At 42.7% G+C, this 23133-nt stretch overlaps 3 protein-coding genes across 3 annotated transcripts in view; 2 read left to right on the forward strand and 1 right to left on the reverse strand.

Annotated features, from left to right (window-relative positions):
- Nucleotides 1-8089, forward strand: part of TRPM2 (transient receptor potential cation channel subfamily M member 2) — a 55353-nt gene extending 47264 nt beyond the window's left edge. The window contains exons 33-35 of the mRNA XM_089509400.1: nucleotides 1124-1240; nucleotides 2566-2725; nucleotides 7065-8089. Coding sequence (XP_089365526.1) covers nucleotides 1124-1240; nucleotides 2566-2691 — 243 coding nt within the window. The 3' untranslated portion in view covers nucleotides 2692-2725; nucleotides 7065-8089. The remainder of the gene's footprint in view (nucleotides 1-1123; nucleotides 1241-2565; nucleotides 2726-7064) is intronic.
- Nucleotides 8090-14120: 6031 nt separating this feature from the next.
- On the forward strand, nucleotides 14121-22987 carry LOC149318312 (leucine-rich repeat-containing protein 3-like). Its single transcript, XM_089509402.1, has 2 exons — nucleotides 14121-14233; nucleotides 17680-22987. The coding sequence occupies exon 2, from the start codon at nucleotides 17711-17713 to the stop codon at nucleotides 18488-18490; it is 780 nt and encodes a 259-aa protein (XP_089365528.1). The 5' UTR covers nucleotides 14121-14233; nucleotides 17680-17710; the 3' UTR covers nucleotides 18491-22987.
- TSPEAR (thrombospondin type laminin G domain and EAR repeats) overlaps nucleotides 22219-23133 on the reverse strand; it is a 59577-nt gene continuing 58662 nt past the window's right edge. The window contains exon 12 of the mRNA XM_089509401.1: nucleotides 22219-22638. Coding sequence (XP_089365527.1) covers nucleotides 22485-22638 — 154 coding nt within the window. The 3' untranslated portion in view covers nucleotides 22219-22484. The remainder of the gene's footprint in view (nucleotides 22639-23133) is intronic.

A 23133-nucleotide genomic window follows, 5' to 3' on the forward strand; every position in this document is an offset into this window, starting at 1 on the left:
CCACGTGGTGTAAGCCTTTGCCAATTTGGAGCCCTGCAGAAATATTGGACTACTAATGCCATAACCCCAACTCTGCAGCACAGTTGGGGGAAATCATTCCTTTCTTCCTTCTTGCAGCCTTGAAAGGGCAGGTGCAAGTCCTCATTTAGTAGAGCAATGCATTTTCAACAATTATTTAATAGCACACAGCTGTGAAGTGATGATCTTATATGCTCTTGATTTTGAGGCAAATATATACAGTACTTATATCCCTTATATACTTATACCAGGTTCTGACAATTGGTTCATCTAGTCCTGCATTGTTTACTTTTCCCCAGCTCTGCCACCTGGGGTCACTTTAACTAGAAGTGTGTGTGTGTGTGTGTGAGAGAGAGAGAGAGAGAGAGAGAGAGAGAGAGACTTGGGGCATGCACTAATGTTCCGCTCTGTTTCTTCACTGAGCTGATTCAAGGGTAAGCAGCTTGGTGCCTTCCGTGTTTTGGACTAGAACTTTCACAGTCTCTAACCATTACCCATGCTGGCTATTGGCTATGGGTATCATAATTCAACCCATTTGGAGACTATGAAGTTGGGGAAGATTCAAGTATTGATTTACAGCCTGCAGCAATGAGATTCCAATGGATTCCTAAAGCCACAACTACCCATTCAAGCTTTCACATTGTTGTATTATTATTATTATTATTATTATTATTATTATTATTATTATTATTATGCTGGCTCTTTCACACCCCAAATTTAGCCAGGATTTGATTATTTCTGCATCAAGGAAACATGAAACAAGTTCAGAATCGAAGTTCAGAACTCCTGGTTGCCTTGACTGTTGAATTCCCACCATACATCACTTACCATTGGGCAAGCTACTTAGGGCTGATGACAAATGGAGTTCAAGGAAATCTGAAGGGCCAGAGTTCCCCAGACCTGTTCTTGGGCATCTTTTTAAAGGTCTGTTTTCCAGAAGTGAGAGAACAGAGCCAACCACTGGGCTCTTTCAGTGAAAGGAAAGTGCCTTTGTCAAATTACTGTTAGAGAAGCGGTCTTTGGAATCATAATTAGATCTCAGTACTATTTGAAAATACAATTCTTTTTGTCTCCTATCTTTCCTCCCTCTTATGCCACCTTGTAGATATACAAAGGATATGTTGATGACCCCAGGAATACTGACAATGCCTGGATAGAGACAGTGGCCATCAATGTGCACTTTGAAGACCAGAATGATGTGGAGATGAAGCGTATGAATTCAGTATGTGTCACAGTAACTATTCTTCCCATTATGCCTCTGGATACAAATTCTGAGGCTCTGTACAGGAAGCCTGAGTTCATTGGCACCATTCTATAGATTGTGTGGCATGAAATCTTGCTCTGTGACAGTTAGCAAGGCCAGATCCTTGGATTCTAGTCACAAGGATGGGTGCTTTCTCAAGAAACAATATGAGGACAACATCAGAAAAAGCACCATAAATAAGTGGGGGGAGAGAAATTGTGATGAAAAAAGAATGGATGGATATCAAAGAAGGTGGTCTCTGTGTATGCAGTATGGCCTCACCATATTATTGGGATAATCATCTGTGGATTCAAGCATCTGTAGATCACCCTGGCCCATTATTGGCAAAAGCAGCATGTGCATGCAGCAGCACATGCATGCAGCAGCACCAATATAGCCATATACATGTTGGCACCCATTGAGTATAATGGGCCTTGCCCTTGTACGTTTTTTCTCATTCATGGGGGAGAAGCTGAAACAAACCCCTGCAGATGGGAAGGGTGCACTATATATGTATACAAGAGATTTACTACATATTAGTAATTACAATAGGTTTTTATGGGGCTTTCTACATTGCCATTTGGGACGTCCTCCGGACGTCCCATTTTAAAAAAGGGGCGTCTCTTTTAGACGCCCCATGGCCTAGTACGGACTCCGTCCGTACAAGATGGCGGCGCCCCTTCTACATGGGCGCCGCCATCTTTACGTATCGGACGCACAGCGTCCAGACGCGTCGCGCCGCTGCTGACATAGCGAGCGCGCCCCTGGCGCCTCGCTACGTCGCAAACGCGACGCAAAAAGAAGCTCCATTTTGGAGCTTCTTTTTTCGGTCCGCGCGGGAGTCGGGCCGTCTGAAGGCTCCGGCTCCCCCGCGGACCTTCTGGCGGCGGCGGCAGACCGCCGCAAAGCGGCGGTCTGTACCCCGCCAACAGTTCTTGAGATTATCCAATACAGAAACACCATCAGTACCATACCATACATATAGTGTTACACAGAGCACTATGTTTTATATGACTCTTAAGCAGAGAGAAATAGAACAGACTCAACAGTATGTGTTCTGGTTGTTCTTAGCAGGGATCTTTACATTCTCAGTAGTAGGTGTGCTAGAGGTTCAGAGAAAATATGCCAGAGCCTGGAAAGAACATGGCCACTGGCCAAACTGCTGGGGAGATTCTGGGCATTGTGGTCCCAAAATGTAACTTTCACAAGTTCTCTGTATTGCTTGAGCCATGACTGCTACCTCCTGGCTTAACAGATGCTGAATTGTAACTGACTGTAACAATTCTTCATACTTGTTTTTCCAGTTTCTCCAGGGCTGTGATCTTGAGGTGACTGCCCGATGGCAGGTTGTGGATAAAAGAGTCCCCTTGTATACGAACCACAAAGAGCTGCTGCAGAAGGCATCTATTCTCTTGGGGGCATACTACTGATGACACAGCAGCACCTTCTCTGCCATCACTACCAGTATTTCTCTCATTTCTCCTTCTGCTCTTTCTAAATGCAGTAAACCTGACTAGTACCTTTCCATTGGGGGTTTTTGTTGGTGCATTTCTTTCCACCTCAGTAAGCCTCATGCTGGATTCTTGTGAACAAGGTGTTAGGAAGTAATTTCCTTTAGGCTTGCCCAAAACTTCATTTTTGTTTGCCTGTTAAGAGGCAGAACCTTTTTTCTTTGTGATAACCTGGAGCAGGTTATGTATGTCTGTGTGTGTGTATTATTTCATTTATTGATATCCCTTAATGTTGCTGGAGCACTGGATTATCTGTCCAGCTGTAGCACAGACTAACTTGTAGGAAAGGTAAACGTAATAAGAATCTAGAGCTCTGGAAGGTGCTCTAAAGCAGTGATGTATCCAGCACAGCGTGTTTCTAGTTAGGATTTTATTAATGTCTGCTCTAAAGGCTAATGGCATGGGGTAAAGCTACACTGCCTTCAGGCTGCATACCTTGGTTCTGAAAAGTCAATACTGTGCTTTATATTCAACAAGCCATTTCCCAAAGACTTCAGGGTCAACCAGTCATTGCAGCCAAGAGGCCATTAGTTTTCTGTAAACCCAGTCAGAAGTCAGATGTTGCTACACTGACAACCATTGGTATGTTGAACTGGAAAAGATCAGAAAGCCCCTTTAAAGCTGGCTTTAGTGACTGCCAGGATGGAGCTTGAAGGCTGAGAAAATGGAGCTCTTTTGCTGTGTTTTGCTGTTGAATTTTTCCCATTAAGTGGTCTAGGATTAAGCTGGACATTCTTCCTGATATTTAGTGTCTTTAAAGGTTGGGTGCAGAACCTGTGATCTTCCAGAAGCTGTTGAGCTCAGACTCTCACCAGTCCCACCCATTCATTGTCCGTCAATATCTGGAGATGCTTAAGGTGTAATGAGACCCTTTCTTAGTTTTCTAACTTGTCAGGCAGAAGAAACCTCTTCACTACCAACGTCACTATCAACTTTTGTGTTGGCCATCAGATAATACTAATGCAATGGTCTGCAACAGTTTGTTGTTTTTGACTGACACTAAATTAACATCTACTCTAATTTTACTTCTTCCTCATCTCATGGACTTCTGTACAGGCTGACAGTTACATTGCACTATATGCTGCAAAAGAATTCAGTGCAGTTCTTTCAAAGCTCTCACCACATTTATCTTTTCTTAATAATTTTGTCCCTTTGCAATGCAGTACTCATCACTGTGCCATTTAGCTGATAGTATGCTGAGTCTTGTGTTGGACATGAAGCTTTTTGGAATCAAATCGTTATTTTCCTTGCAGTGGTCTTTTGCATCACACTATGGCCAGCATGTTTTCCCCAACCTGGTAAAGGCACCTCTTAGGAAATTCATAAGGAGCACATGATGGAGATACCCTTCCCCCAGTGTTCAGACCCAGCATTTGCCAAAGAGATATACCAGGTGTGTTCAGACATAACTATAAATCATGGTTTACCATCATAAACTCTGGGCCAAATTACTTCTCCTCACTTGCTAAAGGACAACTGTGAGTGGAGACTAAATGTCTTTGCTTTCCCTTTTGATTTAACTGTAGTTATGGGTAATCTTAACTGTAATTTAATTGAAACAAATTAGTTTCAGAAACTGTAATTTGAAGTTGGTTATTGATTTGAAGTTAGCTAGTTTCCACTAATCAAGGTTACAATTCACTCCAGTTTGTACAGATTTAAATGCACAGCAACCTGTACTTACAACAGAAGCAAATACAGTTGCACCTCCATTTTTGCACTTGGAATCCACATCCCTTGCCCATTCACGGGTGACAAACAGAGGGAGACAAAATGGGGCACGTGCCCACAGGGGCACACCAACATTCAGGCCAATGGGGCTTGAATATCAGCAATTTTCCATTTTCATGATGGGATTGGGACGACTGTACTTCCGAACTCTCTATGGCTACATTAGAGAAGATAATGAGGAGATTTCTTGTAATGCCAAAGTAAGGTTTACATTTATATCCAAGTCAGACCACTATCTCTGAACATATTGGCTGACAACCCTGTTAGTGACATATGCCGATCTAAGTATGGTGTATTTATGCCTCTAGCTTGGTTGTTTGGTTGTATGTGGTTTTCTTTTGTGTGTGTTTGTGCGGAGGTGTTGTTCTTGTTTTGATCATTGGAAAAGTTGGCATTCTCTACCTCCCTTATCCAGTGACCAAAACCTCCTGAAAACCTATCTTTTTCAAGCTGGCCTCTAGGGGTTGTCTAGTGGTCCTTGAAGATGATGCTGTCATTGTATATCTGGCTATAGTCTCATAGCCAGATGCTTCTCAGCCTCTCCCACTCTCCATCAGCCACTAAATGGAGGGGGAGGGGGACTCAGGAGAAGGATGAGTCCTCTGTGAGGGGAGCAGAGAGGATGTATTGTACTTCTGTATAATCTACAGGCTAACTCCAGTCCAAGAACACAAGCTTTCAGCTGATTCAGGAAATCTTTATTCAGTAAGCAGAGTAGACCACAGTACATAGTTGTTATCAGGGCTGAATAAGTTTTTTTCACTTACATAATATACTTAGAGTTCAAACAATTTACCCATTGCAAAAATCTTCATTTCATTTGTCAGCAACTCAAAACATACTGTTTTCCCAGGTCTTGTTCATTCTCCTTTTCCCCATACCAAATTACAGCTTCCCACAAGAATCACCTTGGTATTTGCAGTATGTGTGTCCTCCCTACACATCTGCTCATCATCCCAAGCCATTACTGATAAACTATTTTTTCTTTTCCCGGCATCACTAATAGCATAATGCATCATCCCATATTAACACACATATGACCAACACAACAGTTAAACAATTGAGCTTGGCCTGGTTCCTGACCCTAACATTCTGCCATGGTAGACCTTTATGATATGCCACACAAGGTAGGATCTTGGCCAACCATTTCCATTTTAGGTTTAGGTCTAAATAACACCAAACTGAACTTTGCCAGGGCAGTAAAAGAGCAAAACTTGCATTTTTAAAGAAATCCTGCACTGACTTTTGGAAACAAAAAGCTTTAGTTTGCATTGCTTGCACTATTCATGTATCTAGTTATCTCCTTTTTCAAAAGTAGTGTCCCTTTTCCCAATCAGCCTGTGTTATTGTGGGAGAAATGGACTATGGAGATTATCATACACAGATGGTATAGGGACAGGATTGCTCCACTGTCCTTATCCCATCCATGACAACGATCGCACAAAAGCCTTTCATAGTGTAGCGCTGATCCTGTCATTGAAGTGGCATTGCATTGATGTGAACTCCCATTAATGCAAACTGCTGGGCAATGCCACTTCAATGATGGGACAATGACAGGATCAGCACAACGTCATCTAAAGGCTTTCGTGTTTTTACTGTCACTCGCACTTTCCAGACATGATAATGTCTGGATAAGTGTGACATCATCTGGAAGTCCTGCGTAATCGCAGGAAGGACGGGACAGGGAATAATGACGTCCCGTCCCAGTGTGATAATCCCCTATGTGTAGAGAGGCATATGTCCATAGTTTAAAAAAACACCACTAGAATAATTTTGTAAACAAATGCACAACTTCCATATTATTTCTCACATGCCCAAGTCTATCAGATTTGCCAGATTATTCAAAATTACATTAAAATAAGTGGAGCTTGAAAGTCTAGAACAGTTGTTACCTTGAAAGTCTGTGGAAACAATAAGGCTATAGTTGGGGTGGGCAATATGTAGTTCTCCAGATATTTTTAGATGCCAACTCCTAGAATTTCTCACTAATGCCTATAGTGGCTAGGGTTACTGGAAGCTGCAGTTCAACAACCTTTGGAGTACCCAACCCTGCTATATGTCAATGCCACAGCATTTTAGACTTGAAGATAAGATTAGGGTAAGATTATACAGATGTGGGGAACCTGTGATGCTTCTAGATGTTGTTGCAGTCCAATTCCCAGGCACTTCAGCCAGCATGGCCAGTGGAATGGTCTCACATTTGTTTAACGTGGACTCATTGCCCAATATCTGGAGGCCCGTAGGCTCACTTTATTAATTCTTAAACAGGAAAAAAAAATTCCCAAACTGTCTTACATTTGACATTTGGCTTGTGCTAAAGCAAACTATACTGAATGCTTAGCATTTAAAACACATACATTGTTTAAATTTACTTCAGCAAGTTCCACATGCTGTGATCTGTCTACTTTAAGAATGGGGAAAGTATGGACCAGCTGTTGGATTGCAACTCACATTAGAAGAGCCAATGGTGAAGGATGATTGGGAACTTCAATTCAAAACTGTGGATAACCATATGCTCCAAATCCTTGATCAATCAGTACTTCCCTATTTTGGGTCTCTAGATGCTGTTTAACCATAACTTCCGGAATCCGTAACCACTGACATATCCTTCTATGATCTGAAATCCAACAACATCTAGTAAGCAATTCCAGTATGATGGCAGCCTCCAATGTGCAGCTTTACCCTGTCAAAATATAGAAGTGAAATGAGGCCTTATGTAACTTTGACTCCAGTTCATCACTCTACTCTCTTTGCCTCAAGAATGCCAAACCTTACTGGACTAATCTTGAACCAGAACACTGGCTCTACTTTCTGTTGTCTCCAGTCTGACATACTCACTGGGCTGGCACACAGTGGTGCAGGAGAAGGCCTTGTTTCCAGTTCTATGCAATCCAACTTTTCTGCAGGCTCCTAGCTATCACCACCAGCCTCAAGTTCAGTATCGGGAGCCCACTCCTGTACCACAGTCAGTACAGGGGCCTCAGCCTTCATCTCTGAACCAGAGTCCATGACATCAGATAGTAAACTATATCATCACCAGATACCCAAATGCTACATAACCAATTCTATGGATACACAAAGCTTTTCCAGCCATGGTAGGTGCTCCATTTCTATGGACAGAAACAATCTGTGCATAAAGACTATTTTATTTGCAAATTAGCTTCCCCTCCTGTAATTATTGGGATGTGAATATATGCAGGGTTTCTATGTATATAGGCTGAGGCCTTTCTGGTGTAATGGGGGAAGGTGAGTGGGGACATCAAGGCACAGATGGATCTTTGACTTGCCACACCTTCCTCAACCTGGTGCCATCTAGATGTTTTGGTGTACAACCCCAGCATCTGTAACCACCATAGCCAAGGCTCATTATTTAGAAAAATCCACCTTCTTAAAATATAGAATGTCATGAGTATTTTCATCATTGTAAATGGTGCTGGTCCAGTCTTTCTGTAATGTACTAACAATCCAGTATGTGCAAAACTGATTAAAAGAGACTGTTTCACATGCCTGTTGAAAATGCAATTCTTTACACACACACACACACACACACACACACATTTTTGGCAGTAATGCTTCTATACCTATTCCCAATACTCACTTTGGATTTCTGGATACCTTATATTTTAGTCCAATGGTGCTAATGTTAATGGAATCTAAGCTTATGCCTCATGTTGGTCTGCTGCTTCTCAATAAAAAAAAAAGGATCTGCTTCAGCGAGTGTTGATGTTTCATTGCCAGAGTTTCCATTAACACTGCCACTGCTATTTATAGATGTGAGAATTGTATAAGAAGCTGTGCATTACTAGTAAGACTGCAGCCAGCTTTTCCTCAAAGGTTTATTTCTGTCTGCTAATCATTGGCAAAGCAGCTTGATTTCCACTTCCTCTGTTTATTCCTAGTTGTATGCAGATTAGAAGCACTGTAGAAACCTGCAGTAAATAAACTAGGAAGCTTTATGGAAGATACAGAACTTGCAGACATGTTTTGTAAATAAGAGTCACATTGATGAAGTGGATACAGTGAACATGAAATGCAGAGACGGCAAGCATTGCTGTATGCAATTTTAACAGTGAGCTCATTGTAGATTTGCACACTTACAAAATTTCAATACATGATATATAGCCATGGGTCAGGTAGAATATGTTTCCTCATATATCTCAGATAACCGGTGGCTCAAGATGTAAGTTGGATGGTGGATCTGCTCTGGATTTTAGTCTGAAATTTTAAAATAGTTAGTCACAAAGCCTATTTTGGGGATAGGGTTAGCTCCTTTAAAATTTGAGTCAAAACTTCACTCCACTGGTATGTAAATCATCAATCACCATTGCTGCTATGTGTGGCGTTTGGAAATTTCCTTCTTGGACTATAATTCCCAGAATCCACCGCCACTGACCATACTGTCTGGGGAGGGGTTATTGGGGTTGTAGCCTAAAGATTAATTTTCTGTTTCTTTTGATGTGTTAAAAATAACATCTTTAAAGTCTGCTTAAGGTTCAGCTTGGGGAAACACTTATAAGAACACTTATATTATAACACTTATAAGTGTTATATAATAATAATATTATACGTGTTATTATTATATTATAAGACACCACATTTGCAAATGCTGGTTGGACAGACCTTTAGGTATACCACAAAGCCACTCTTTCCTCTTCACCTTAACACATTTTAAAATACAATCTTTAATAAAAAGGAGTTAGTAAATAAGTATTTTGTGGAATAGTCATGCAAAACACTTGGGAAAAAAATAAAATCATTCAGTTTGAGGTCAGCTGACCTAGCTATATGTACAGATAAGATCTCCACAGAAATTGTTTCAATTTTTCAGCTATTGTATTACAGTTTGCTTCAGGGAGACTACTCTGTACAGATGCATGGTAGACTGGCTCAGCCATTATGTTCTCTGGGATGTTCAAAAGACTTCACTGTGCAAAGAGCATTTTAAATAAGGATAAACATGTGAGAGACCACCAGGGCCTAGTGTTGGACTATAACTTGGGAGACCAGGGTCTGATTCCCAGCTTGGTGATGAAACTCAGTGAGTGACCTTGGACAAATCAGACTCAAGGGAAGGCAATGGCAAACCTCCCCTGAACAAAACGTGCCAAGAAAACCCCATGATAGGTTCACCTTAGGGTCACCATAAGTAAGAAATGACTTGAAGGCATGCAGCAACAACAACAGCAAGGCCCTAAAATGTCGCAGAGCTTTTCTTGGTGTGTGTGTGTGTTGTGGGGAGATAGTTAAACATTTCTTCTGTGCCTCCATTTCTAGAGTGCTGAACCTACAGGCAACAGAGGATTGGGCAGAATGATCTGTGTCCGTCGACATACGTTTTTGCTCTCATGTCATTCCATTAAAGAGACAGCAAGATCCATTGGTGCTGCTTTCCCACATGACAACCCTGAGCCAATGCTCTATTCTAAAACCATATTGGGTTGGTTCTTCAAACTCTGGTTCTATTTCTTTTAATAAACCAATAGGTGGAAGTAGTCAAATCCAGTTAGGAATAACCAGGAAAAAGTTCCCTATAACTGTGGGCTGCAGTGCCTCTTTAGGATTTCTGGCTCCTAGGGGCAGCATCCCCATTGCACACAGATAGTGCAGCTGTAGACCCAAGGCATTTAAATCCCTGGGCCTTCAGTAGGTACAGCTACATAGCCATTTATCAACAGAGTGGAAACTATGCATACAAAGATGGTAGTCATGCAGTTCTTGATGCAGTGGGGAAGCAAGGTCTATTTTCTCTTTACCCAGTGTCATATGGTCCCACGTGGACTGCCATTTGCCCTTTGAACAAAAAGCCTGCTGTGGACACATCATAGGCAAAGAGTCCCTTGTATTATAGAAAATGAGTGTTATTGTGATGTAGTCATTAGAAAATAGGATGGTAACTTGGGAGAGCCAGATTCTAGTCTCTACTGAGCCATGAAAATGACTTTGGGCCAGTCAGTCTTGCTCAGCCTGACCTACCTCACAGGTCTGTTGCACCAATGAAGCAGCAAGCAAGAGAGCTATGCATGCTGCCTCTAACTTACTAGAAGAAAATGGAGCATAAATGTAACTTCTTTCAGCTATGTAACAAAGGTGTTGAGAAAGGGAGCCCAATTCCTATACCAACAACTTCCCTCTTAATCTTTCAGGGATTAATCTGGAATTCTTCCCTGACCCAAGACCATTTTCATTAAGGGATTCACCTTCTCTTGTCCTGTGAAGCCACTCATCCTCCATACTACTCCAAGCCTATGTATATGAGGGTCCTATAGTTCAGCTGATCACCTGTAAGAGCCACATTATGTTTCTGTATATCATCTGTCTACAACACAAGATAGTTTTAATTCCCATGGGTGATAAGAAACCAGTCCACCATCTTGGTTTTCTGCTAGGAACTATCTCCTTAATAGGTTTTCTTTTAAAAAGGCAAACAAAATCCACACATTCAGTTTCAGAAAGAGCCACTGTCTCATTCCAGAAGCAAGCGGAGCCCCTTCATGCAAGTCATGTTATACAAAATGATTGAAAAAGAATGGTGCAAAAGTGAGTAAGAACAGCTTTACTTTTGCACCATTCATTTTGAACACTTTGGTATGCTGAGAGTGGAAGGTCTGGTTTGAACAGACTTTAATATATGGGCTTAAAAGCATTTGGAGCCGGTAAATAAAAATTGTAAGCGCCAACATGGTGCAATGGTTTCAGGGTTGGACTAGCACTTTGAGGTTCCAGGGTTCAATCCCCGTTCACCCATGGAAACCCACTAACCTTAAGGCAAGTCCCCCTCTCTTTCAGCATAAGAGGAAGGCAATAACTGTTTTAAATTTTATTGTAATGTAATTCAATCTATGAGCCGTCTTGGGTGCCTTTGGAGAGAAAGACAGCATATAAATGAAATGAAATGAAAAGCAAACCTCCTCTGAATACATTTTGCAAAGAAAATCCTAAAATAGGAACACCATAAATTAGAGTCTGCTCCAAGAAAAACAACAGCAACAAATGAAGATCACACCGCCTGAAATAACTAAAAGGTTATGTGAAGTCAAAGGTTTTCATGGCCAGCATCCATAGTATTTTGTGGGGGGTTTGGGGGCTAGGAGGCTGTGTTCTAGAAGAGTTTATTCCTCATGTTTCACCAGCAGCTGTGGCTGGCATCCTCTCTGAGTGGTTTATAGGTGTGCATCTCATTGTCCAGGTTAAAATGTCTACTCCAGGACAAACCCTTCTTGTTTGCTTTTGTATCCAGGGGCCTCAGGCCCTGCTGCCCTTTGAGATCAAAACAAAGCCTGCAAATGGATCATCTCAAGCCTGATGCCAGGGAAGAGCAGCTTAACCCTGAAAGCTCTGGCAATGATGGCCAAAGGCAAAGCAGAGAACTGGGGAAGCAATGCCCTCCTCTGGACCACAGGGTTTTGGTGCTCCATTTCTCAGCAACTGAGGCTACATTCACACTGGAGAACTAATCCAGTTTGATACCACTTGAACTGCCATGGCTCCTGGAACTTTATCACATGGAGGAAAATTGAAAGTTTAAACAGGGTTTATTCTGTGAAAATCATGCAATTACTATTAAATCACAAATAAAGATTTTCAGATACAGTGCGCTAAAAGATCCATTATCCTGGGAATAACCAGGAAATAACCAGACAATAAACAGCAGGAAGGCATTTTTAGGATTTTCCTTTGAATGATTTGTTGCTGTTTATCGCCTGGTTATTGACAGGTGAATGTCACTTTTCAATGTGACATCGCAGTTTATTACATGGGGGAAATCATATGCAAATATGGGATTTAAAAGCTGGGGGAAAAAACAAAAAAGCTGGTTGATTTTCACACACAACGTTGTTAAACTAGTGTTAACCCAAAAGGAAAGTAGACAAAAGCCACTTCTTTTTACTTTCGGGATTTTCCAAAAGTAAAAAGGAGCGGCTTTTGTCTACTTTCTGTCTACTGTCCGTTCAGGTTAACACCAGTTTAACAACAACATTGTGTGAAAAATCAACCTGCTTTTGTGGGGTTTTTTTTCTGATTTAAACCCCTGTTTCTGCACAGGATTTCCCCCTATGTGTGAAAAGCTTTTATCACAATTGTGCGACATTCCTGGGACAATCGCCATTGAATCACAAGATCATGTGAAAATCTGAATTGCAAATGTGCAGTTCTCATGGGAGGATCCCTGTCTATACTTCCAAGTGTCCCTGTGTGATAAAGTTGTGGTGGTTCAAGCTGTGTCACACCAGATTTGTTCTCAGCGGTTGAGCAACTCAGCACTAAAACCCTGTCCATCACGTTGGGGAATTCTGGGAATGCTGGGCTTCTCTGTTGCATTTGAATAGATGCTGGCAGTGGTCCCCAAACTGTGCTCTTGAATGGTTGGGTTTTTTTGGTCTTCAGCTCCCAGAATCCCAGACTGTTGGTCAACATGGCTGAAGCTTCTGGGAGATGACGTCCAAAAATCTCTGAAAAGGCACAGTTTTGGGGACCCCTGGAGACCACAACGAAAGGGCTCACCTTCTCATCTTCTCCTTGCCTTAAAAAAGAAATACTTGGAGATGGCACCCAGTTCCCAACCACTCACCTAAGGTGCCAGAGGGCTTTCTGGGGCATCCTGGAGGCAGGATGGGCAGAAAGCATGGCTGTCTCCCTGAGCTCAGTGGCGTCACTGGAAGGGTGTGGAGGTGCGGACCGCACCAGGTGACACCCTAAAAGGGGTGTGTGTGTGACACCACTGTTCCTCAAACGCCTACAATTTGGCAGAAACAGGCTGTGGCATTCATCTGCTTCCCTTTAAAATGCTTTAAGAGATGGTGGTGGGGGGGGGGAGAAGTTCAGTGGGAGGAGGAGAAAAGAGTGGCCCCAGAATTTTTTAAATTTCAAATTTCAATTTTTTTAAATTGGAAATTTTTCTTCTTTTTCAATTTTCTTTCACAGCGTCACATTTTAACCCAAGCCTTACCGTCTCTAAGCAAATATAGTCAGCCCTCCTTAGCCATGGTTTTTTAATCCATGGATTCAAGCATCCACAGCTTGAAAATATTCCCTAAAATGGTATAAATTCCAAACAGGAAAGCTGGATTTGGCCATTTTAGATAAGGGATAATTTTGCTATGCCACTGTATTTAATGGGGCTTGAGCATTCATGGGTTTTGGTATCCACAGCGGGGGGGGGGGGGGGGGAGGAGGAATCCTGGAACCAAATCCCAGCGGATAACAAGGTCCCGCTGTACATTTAGGTTGCGCGTAGGATATTGTAATTTGAAGGTATCCTTTTAAATTTTGGTAGTCATTTATGTCAGAGCTAGTAGCATTGCATTTGGTGGCATATGGGAAATATGGTTGATGAGGAGCATTGGTGCAAAAAAAGCATGGTTAAGGATTCTGCCCGGTGTGTAAGGGGAGGAGGTCAATGGAGAAGGAGGACACCAACCCCAGGGATGCCATTGCCTGCGCTTCCCCTTTAAAAACTCCAAAGATGCTCTGCCAGGATGGCAGCATCCGCGACAAACGATGCCACCCAATGGCAGGCCAGGCTCTCCCTGAGTGGCTTGGGGGGCCAGGAAAGAGGAGGAGGAGGAGGAGGAGGAGGAGGAAGGCAGCAACAAGTGCGGTGCGCAGGCGGCGAGGAGGAGTCCCTGCCTCTTTGGCAGCCAGGGTGGGGCCAGGCCAGGAAGCAGCCAGCCTTGGCACCTCTAAGGCTCTGGCAGCCAAGGCAAAGGGGGCTCCACTGACCACAGCCCAGGTAAGCTCCCAGATCTGCTGGATCACGGGGACTTTAGGGGGGGGATCAGGTGGCTAAAGAGGGGTCTCTAGGCTGGGAGGGCTTCATTCAGCTCAGCCTCAGGAGATCTCTTGGTGGGATGGGGGTTTCTGACGACCCCCCCCAACACACACACACTTTGCACAGCAGAGGCTGCTGCTACATCCGCACTGCAGGAATAATCCGGTTCGACCCCCACTTGAGCCACCAGCTGTGGGAACTGGGGTTTGTTTGTGGCCCTTGGGATTCCCCCCCCCCCCAGTTCCCTAGCACGGTGTCGACCCGGGTTATTTCTGCAGTGCGGAGGCAGCCAGGGTATCACCGAAGATATCTATCTATCATCTATCTATCTATCTATCTATCTATCTATCTATCTATCTATCTATGTAGAGATAGAGATATAGAACTATCTATAAGTATCTATAGATTCTCAACTCGCTTTTGCTGGGCTGAGAGAGAGAGAGAGAGAGAGAGAGAGAATCTATATCTAGAATCTAGATAGATATAGATATAGTTATAGATAGATTCTCAACTCGCTTTTGCTGGGTTTATCTCTATCTATATCGATAGATCGATAGAGATAGCGATCTATAGATTCTCAGCTCGCTTTTGCTGGGCTCCAAGCCAGGGATGACTCGGAGGGATCTCGGAGGGATCACGGAGGGAGCAGGGTGGCACGGTGCCCACAGGGTTTGGGAAGTCTGTGCCTGGCTTGGCAGGCTGCCCTCCTGTGCCCATGGAGGAGAAGGCAAGGAGCTGGGCTGCTGAGACCATCAGAGAAGAGAAGGGAAGGAAGGATTCCCTAGAGAAATGCCCTCCTCTCTGCCAGCGAGGGCTGCATCCACACTAGAGAGATAACCCAGTTTGGTACCACTTGAACTGCCCTGGCTCCAGGGTATGGGATTCTGGGGGGGCTGTAGTTTGTTGGGGGCACTGTCTCCTCTGACAGAGAAGAGGGCTTTTCAATGTCTCCTTCTCTGCAGTGCTAGAAATTTGGGGAATGAAGGGGAGAAAAATGATCACAATTCTTGTCTGGGGAAGCAATGCCCTCCTTTGGACCACTGGGTTTTGGTGCTCAATTTCTCAACAACTGAGGCTGCATCTGCACTGGGGAACTAATCCAGTTCGACATCACTTGAACGGCCAGGGCTTCATGCTAGGGAATTCTGGTGCCATACCTTTGGTGCCACAACAAACTACCATTCCCAGAATTCCCTAGCATGGAGCCCTGACTGTTCCAAGTGATGTCAAACTGGATTAGTTCTCCAGTGCGGATGCATCCTCTGCAAAGCTGGCAATACCATTCAATGGTGATTCAAATTAGTGCAGCATAATTCACATACTGAAGAAGGTGATTTGAAGCCGAGAATTAACGCACCCACACACCCTGACAGAGCCACACCTGCATTTTTAGGTTCACAAGCATGTATCTGGAATGCCAAGAAGTGTGAAAAGGCAACCTGAAGCCAAGTACAGCCACGGATTTTTTATCCATGGATTCAAGCATCTATGGATTGAAAATATTCAAAAAAAATTAAAAATTCCAAATAGCAAATGTTGATTTTCCATTTTATATAAGGGACACCGTTTTGTTATGCCATTATATTTAATGGGACTTGAGCATCCACTGATTTTGTTATCCACGTGTGTGTGTGTGTGTGTGTGTGTGTGCAGGCGTGCATGTATCCTGGAACCAAACCCCAGCAGATAACAAAGATCCAGTATATTGACAAGTGGGAAAACCTCCTTTCCTCCCAGTGTCTCATCATTCTGAAGGTAGAAGGTCTCTTTCACACTGCACTGTGTAGCAGTTTGATGGCACAACAGCCATGGCCCCATCCTATGGAATCCTGGGATGTACAGTTCAGTGAGACACTAGAGCGCTGAAACAAACAATTCTAATTAACACGTGAAACCACAAATCCCATGGTTTCATAGGATGCAACCATAATACTTAAAACAGACACCAAAGTGCTACAACTGGAGAGTGAGAAGGAACATTTTAATCATTCTGTTTTCCTCATAAGATTGCCTTTCCCCATGCAATGATTTGTCCTTGCAAATGAGTCCTGCTCCTATCATTTTTACCCATCTCTGTGATCCAAAAATGATTACACATCCTTTCATCCCCTCCTGCACAATTTCTCTACAGTTATATTTTTATTATCTCAGCCAATTAGGTGCTAAGGAGAATTTACCAAGAAATGTGCAATACCTTTGCCCCGTGTTTGTTTGTTCTCTCATTGGAGTTTCAGCTAGGAAGGAAATTGCTGTTTGGATATCAGGGCTTTGTTATATATATGCATATAACATTTAGTTAAGTCCCCAAACTCAATATGACAACATGTGTGCTGGCCTAGTCATATGTATTCACACTGAGCTTGGAAACATTACTTTTTAAAACTACCACTGGCCATACTGGCTAAGAGTTACTTTGTGATTGTCCAAAACATTAATTTGTCAAGCTCTGTATTTGTATTAATGGAAGAGAAAGCTTTTGTAAGGCTGTTGTTGTTGTTCATTTCATTAATACCCTGCCTTTTCCACAAAACTGTGTCACAAGATGGCTTACAAATTAAAATGCAACACGGTTAAAGCTTATAAAAGATTGGCATTAAAAGGGGAACTACTGATAAAAATGATTTAAAAAACAAATTAAACAGAACAGTACAGTTAAAACAGAAACAGTTCAGTCTCCTCCTAAAAGCCCTTTCTTTAAAACCCTTCAGTTTGCAAAAACCTATCAAAAAAAAAAAAAGTATTTGCCTTCTGATAGAAGGGATGCAAGAAGGAGGCCATCTTAGCCTCCCCAGGCAGAGATTTCCAGAGCCTGGGAGCAGCCACTGAGAAGGTTCTCTATCATGTCCTTCCCAATCATGGCTGTGAAGATAGTGGGACTATCATGGCGGTTATATATTATCTCCAGTAAGAGAGGCAATATGCCTTTGAAACTAGTTGCTAGGGATTGCAAGTGGGAGGATGCTATTACAGGGATGTAATTTGGTTGGCCACTGAAAGAACAGAATGCTGGTCTAAAGAGGCCTTCAGTCTGCTCCTGCATCACCTTTCTTAATATTCTTTGCTTATGATCACATTGTCTGCCCCATAGAGGTTCCTGGCCTAGCTGTCCTTGCTCTGAACGTTAAAAGGAGTGAGTGAATGACTGAACCAAACCTTCACTTGTTGAGGACCTATCACCAAAAGCATTGTGGGAATTCTCAGTTCTAAAGGTTGTGAGAAAGTCTCCCCTTTTTTTTTTTTTGCCTTGCAAAGGGATCTTGTAGCATCTAGACCTTGCAAGCAGACTCAAGCCTACAAAAGCTTATGCTACCAACTTCTTTCTTTCCATTAGTCTCAAAGGTACTACAAGATCCCTTTGCATACTGATCCAGACTAACAGAGCTGTGTCTTTGGTTTCTTTGCCTTAGCCGCCATGCAGGACTGCAGACCGCTGATTGGATGACCAGTATGTTTCTGGCAGCTGAGGCATCTTGGCCCATGCTATTGTTCTGCTTTCAGGCTCTCTTCTTCCTCCTCCTCTTCTGTGCCCCTTCTAGTTCTACCTCCTGCCCTGAGCAGTGTCAATGTACTAACTCCTCAGAAGCAACAGCAGTTCTGTGCAGTGCTAGTAACCTGCAAGAAATCCCAAGGGATATTCCCAAAGACACCATGTTTCTGAAACTGGATGCAAATAAAATCACTGCTGTCCCCAACAGCACATTTAGGCACCTTGCCCACTTACAAGAGATAGACCTTTCTAAAAATGCCATTGAGAAGATTGATTCTGCAGCATTCAAAGGGGTTGCTGATGGCCTGAGGTTGCTTGATCTCTCTGGAAATCATATTCAGCGGATCCCAAAGGAAGCCCTGGTCAACTTGAATGCCATGATTCGCCTGTCCAACAACCCCTGGCATTGTGAATGTACTTTGCAGGAAGTCTTGGGGTCAGTGAAACTAGACCCTGACTCAGTCAATGAGACCACCTGCCAAACATCTGTGCAAGAGGAATATACTGGAAAGCCCCTGCTTCATATCCTTGATCCACGCTTTTGCAACGCGCAACAGAAAACCACTGATGTTGCCATGTTTGTTACCATGTTCAGCTGGTTTACTTTGGTCATTAGCTATGTGGTGTACTATGTCCGGCACAACCAAGAGGACACAAGGAAGCACTTAGAATATCTGAAATCATTGCCTAGCACAAGGGTTCCTAAAGAAACCATAAGCATGATCCTGTGAGCCAGGAATGTTGACCCTTGTTTGCACAATATGTTTTCTAGAGAAAAGAATCATGGGTGGGATATGGAACTTTTATTTCCTACTTGTTCTGTAAGGACTTTTCTACATATTTAATAGAATGGGGAAATTTTGTGTGTTGTTATAAATGTAGAACAAATGTCCAAACCAAAGTTTCTCATATAGTCTACTACGATACCAACAGTGGCTCTATAAAGTTCTGTAAAGAGAGCTCTATAAAGAGATCTGCTATCCAGGAGAACATTTGGACAGGAAGGTGGGGACACCATTTATTTGCAGTCAAGTTTTGATTTGGAGAGGAAAAGATTTAAATGATCCCATGTGGCATCGCCAACGTCTTGAGAAAGATGCTAATGATCTCAGTAGGAAATATGTGTGTGTTTGACTTTTGCTTGATACTTGGAGCTATCACAAAAGCACTTTCAAGAGTTTTCAGAATCACAGACAAGCCCTGCCTCCAAATTCATAACATTTGCAAATGTGTATGCATGCACGTGTGCAAACACACAAGAGATTGATGTAATGTTTAACAGAATGTATGTGGAGTGTGTGTGTTTATGGCTTGATATTCCTTGCCTAAGAAAATCCTGTGTAATTCATGGGTTCACCATAAGTCGACAGGCAACTTGAAGGCGTACGTACAGATGCTTCCCTTGGGCTTACCTGCTACAGTATCTCTGGAACTCACACCTCTTTACTCTGTTACTAAGCTGTCTTCAATATCATTAATGTTACGGTGGGACTAAAGTGCCAGAGAGGCCATTATAAGCATATGTTGCATACTCTACACTGTTGAACAGGTTCCATCCTAGGAAGGTAAAGAGGAATTACCTGGGTGCACTCAGAAGTGGTCAACTTTCCTTTGTTGAAGATTTTTCAAATGGTGATTGGATGGTCATCTTTTGGAAGTCCTTTAGCCATAAATTCCTGCATGACAGGGGGTTCAACTAGATGGCCCTTGGAGATCCTTCTATAATTCTATGATTTTATCCCTGTTTTTCATGCTGCAGAGTCATCCGTTCATTGAGAACTGGTCCAAAAATGCAGCTGGAACTGGAGTCTGATAAGGTGAAATATGGTGGATGAATTATACATGTAGCTTTAAAAAGTAGATGAACACAGCAATGGCAGCTTCCTAAGCTTAACAAGCCTTTCTTGCTGACTTTTTTTTAAAATACCTAAATGGCAGCTCCCTACAGGGTTTGAATTTTTAAAAAAGAATAAATGTCATTAGCTAAAAATGTATGTACTTAAGGAAATGAAATATAATTCCAGATCATTGATACAATTATTTAAAATATAAAGAACCAATGGGTACCACTTCCCTATGTTTTCCTATTTTCATCATTTTTGTTGAGATTTGGAGTCCTTTCACACTTCACTAAATAGGGAGGAGGTCTGTGTGGCTTTCCAGCTGTTGTTGAAGTGCAGTGTTTATCAGCCCTTGCCAGTATAGCCAGTGGATGATGGGAATCACAATCCAGCCACTTCCAGGGGACATGTTCCCAATTCCTGAAACAGTGTGGGTTGTGCATGGCAGGCAGCTATTGATCTGTAATGAAATGTTAAACTACTGGTATCCATTTGGAAACTGTCTCTACAGTGTGTGTGTGTCTGAGAGCCAGTGTAGTAGTTTGAGTGCTGGACTAGGAGACTAGGGTTTGAATCCCCACTCAGCCACAGAAACCCACTGGGTGACCTTGGACAAGTAACATAGTCCCAACCTTAGAGGAAGAAATTGTCCCCTCTTTCTCCCTCTCTACCTATAGTAGCTATGCATTCATTGCTACAGTAGTGGAATGCTTGTCTGGTGCAATTTTTTGTTTAGTTTTGTTTTTGTTTTTAAGATATAAAAGAAAAGCTATACACGTAGCTCTTCCATTTCAGGAATGTCTTCTTTATTATTGCTGAAGATTTTTAAGTATTGTACAAAGATGGCCGGGGGGGGGGGGCACTCTCTGACTGTGGTGATATTTAAAAGAAGAAGACGACCCAAAACAGTTACAGTCCTTGGCTACAGGAATGCAGTCTATTAGACATGATGCAAAAGGAAAAGGAGACAGAGAGAGAACAGGAGAGCCAGCAAATCCAGACACTCATTTTTCACACATGGCATATTTATGGCATGGAGATTGCATTATATTGCCTAGATGTTCCTGCCTGGGAGCAAGGAAATACTGCTAGCTGCTGTAGGTTTAAGTCCTCTCCCACAATGTACATCCTCATATGGAACATACTCCTGCATTGCCCTCTGCTGGGCTTGTTAATAAACAGATTTATTTGCAGCCTTGGTTGAGCTTGGTAGGAAGGGTGTTGCTTAAATCCTGCTGTAATATCAAGAAGCTGCAATATTTTCATTGGTTTGAGGTGATCTCATGCACTAGCTGCAAAAACAAGACAAGGTCTCATTCTGTAATATAAAACAAGAACAGGAAATCTGTAGGGTATTAATATGATAGGAGAGAGATTTGCAAAGAAAAAGTTCAGGAGAGAACTGATGCACCAAAATATACATGGTAAGGGACATTGCTTGGCAGCCTGAGAGTGAAGGAACTAGTGGGTGCTTTGGAATTGACATATTTCTCTCATTCTTATGGCTTGCAGCCATCATAGTAAACTCGCTCTAATCACCACAGAATATAGCTTTTCTCCTCCATCTCTAGCAGTTATTAATCTACCAATGTGGCATTCAGAAACCTGTAAAAAGTTTTAAAGATTAGCAATTAAAGATGGGCTACAGTTAGTAAAAGAGCCAGTGTGGTGTAGTGGTTTGAGCATTGGACTATAACTGAGAGCAGGGTTCAGATCAGCCATGGAAACTCATAGGGATTGCCTTGGGCAAGTCACACACTCTCAGCCTCTAAGGAACGCAAAGACAAACTCCTTCTGAACAAATCTTGCCAAGAAAGCCACATGATAGAGTTGCCTTAGGGTCGCCATAAGTCTGAAGCTACTTAAGGCACATCACCACCATCACCACCACCACAAGTTACTGGACAAGTGAGGACCAACCCTAGTGTTCCTTCTCACTCCTAACTGGTGTTGCTACCCTTGTTACCATTGCTTATTCCAGCTCTTCAAAACCTGGAGTAAGTAGCCCCTTCGTCTGTTCTGGCAGGCTTCGTCTCATGCTCTCAAATTTATGTGATCATGCTTTTAAAAACATAAAAGTGAATCTGATATAGGTATCCTCTATAACCATGTAAGTGTTCTGGGTGTGTCTGTTTTTGCCAAATGGTGCTGCATTTTTTCATTTATTTCTACTGGATAGTGTTGAATAAGGTTTGAAGCAGAACAAAATCTCTGGGATGGTGCAAGTCATTCTGCTAGTTTTATTGGGGATTATAGTCATTACTGCAAATATTCTCTGAATAATAAATAATCCCATCTCCATATAACAAAGGTGATTGTCAACACTATCAGTTTATACAATAAAAACATACCATTTATAGACAATGTTGAAATCATTTGCAACAAGAAGCAGAAGGTACACTTTGGGGGTACTTCACAGGCTAACAAGGAAGCAAGGATTAAGAAAGCACCAATGATACTGGAATGGAGGCTATTACAGAGGTATCAAAGGCCCATCTGCCAAAAGAGCAATGGCTTTCCAAATGTCAGTCTAGAGTACTATTTGCTTTCTTAGGGCAGGAATGGTTATAGCACAGTCCTCCAGCCAAGAGATTCTGGAATGCAACTTTGCCAAGCTCCATTCACTCATGTAACTGGCCAGCTGTAATTTATATTTCTAGTCCAGGAATATTATAATGAAAAAAAGGGTTTCAGAATTAATCCTCGGCAGCTTCATGTCTAGCTGAGATAGGCCAAGAAGTGTACTGGTTCTCGGGCATTTGTGGCTTCCAGTGCAGTGATTCCAAGGTAAAATGTTCCTCGTTATGGCCCTAGGGAGCCAGAGACTTCCTTCCAGTTTCCAGCTTGTACTTGTTTGCTGCAAATCAGAGCCCCTCTTTCCAGGTCACAAGGTTTTCAGCTTCAGCACCTTGGAAAGTGGCTCCCGCGCACTGGAATACATGAGATATGAGCCAGCTGTAGTGTTAAAAGCTTCCCAGTCCCTACAGCCAAACGTCGGAAGACGGTGAACTGCTACAAAGCCTTCATATCCTTGCCATCTGCAGAAGAGGCAAAAAGAGTTATTCCATGCACAGATTCCCAACACCACAGGCTCTGCTTCTCTTTCCTTTAAGTCAGAAAAAAAACCTGTTCATGTGGAATTGCATCAAAGAGAACCACAATTTGAGAATAACAAGTTACAAGTACTATGTATCAAATTTGCACTTGGAACTGGTAGAGTTGTATTTAGAGTTGGCAGAGCAAAGGTTTAACAAAGTTAGATTTGACCATTAATGTAACAAACAGAAATTATGGCGGTATCCAGACCAGCACTTTGAGCCAGCCTGGATAAGTGCTAGGGTTGCCTCGGGGTGTCCTTTCCAGACACCCCGCAACCCTAGCACGTAATCGCAGCGTTGTAATGGTGGCGCCCTTTCTACATGGGCGCTGCCATTACGACATCATGGCCGCGCCGCAGCCAAACAGCACAGCACAGATGTGACATCCTGGCGCTGCTGCAGGGTGCTTGTGGCGCCCTTTCAGCGGCACCAGAA

The sequence above is a fragment of the Sceloporus occidentalis genome, unplaced genomic scaffold (genome assembly GCF_023333645.1).
Source record: "Sceloporus occidentalis isolate IW3139 unplaced genomic scaffold, rSceOcc1.0.p SCAF_2, whole genome shotgun sequence".
Lineage (NCBI taxonomy): Eukaryota > Metazoa > Chordata > Lepidosauria > Squamata > Phrynosomatidae > Sceloporus > Sceloporus occidentalis.

Excerpts from the sequence above, each read along its gene's own strand:
- LOC149318312 (XM_089509402.1), top strand. The coding sequence starts at position 17,711 with ATGACCAGTATGTTTCTGGCAGCTGAGGCATCTTGGCCCATGCTATTG.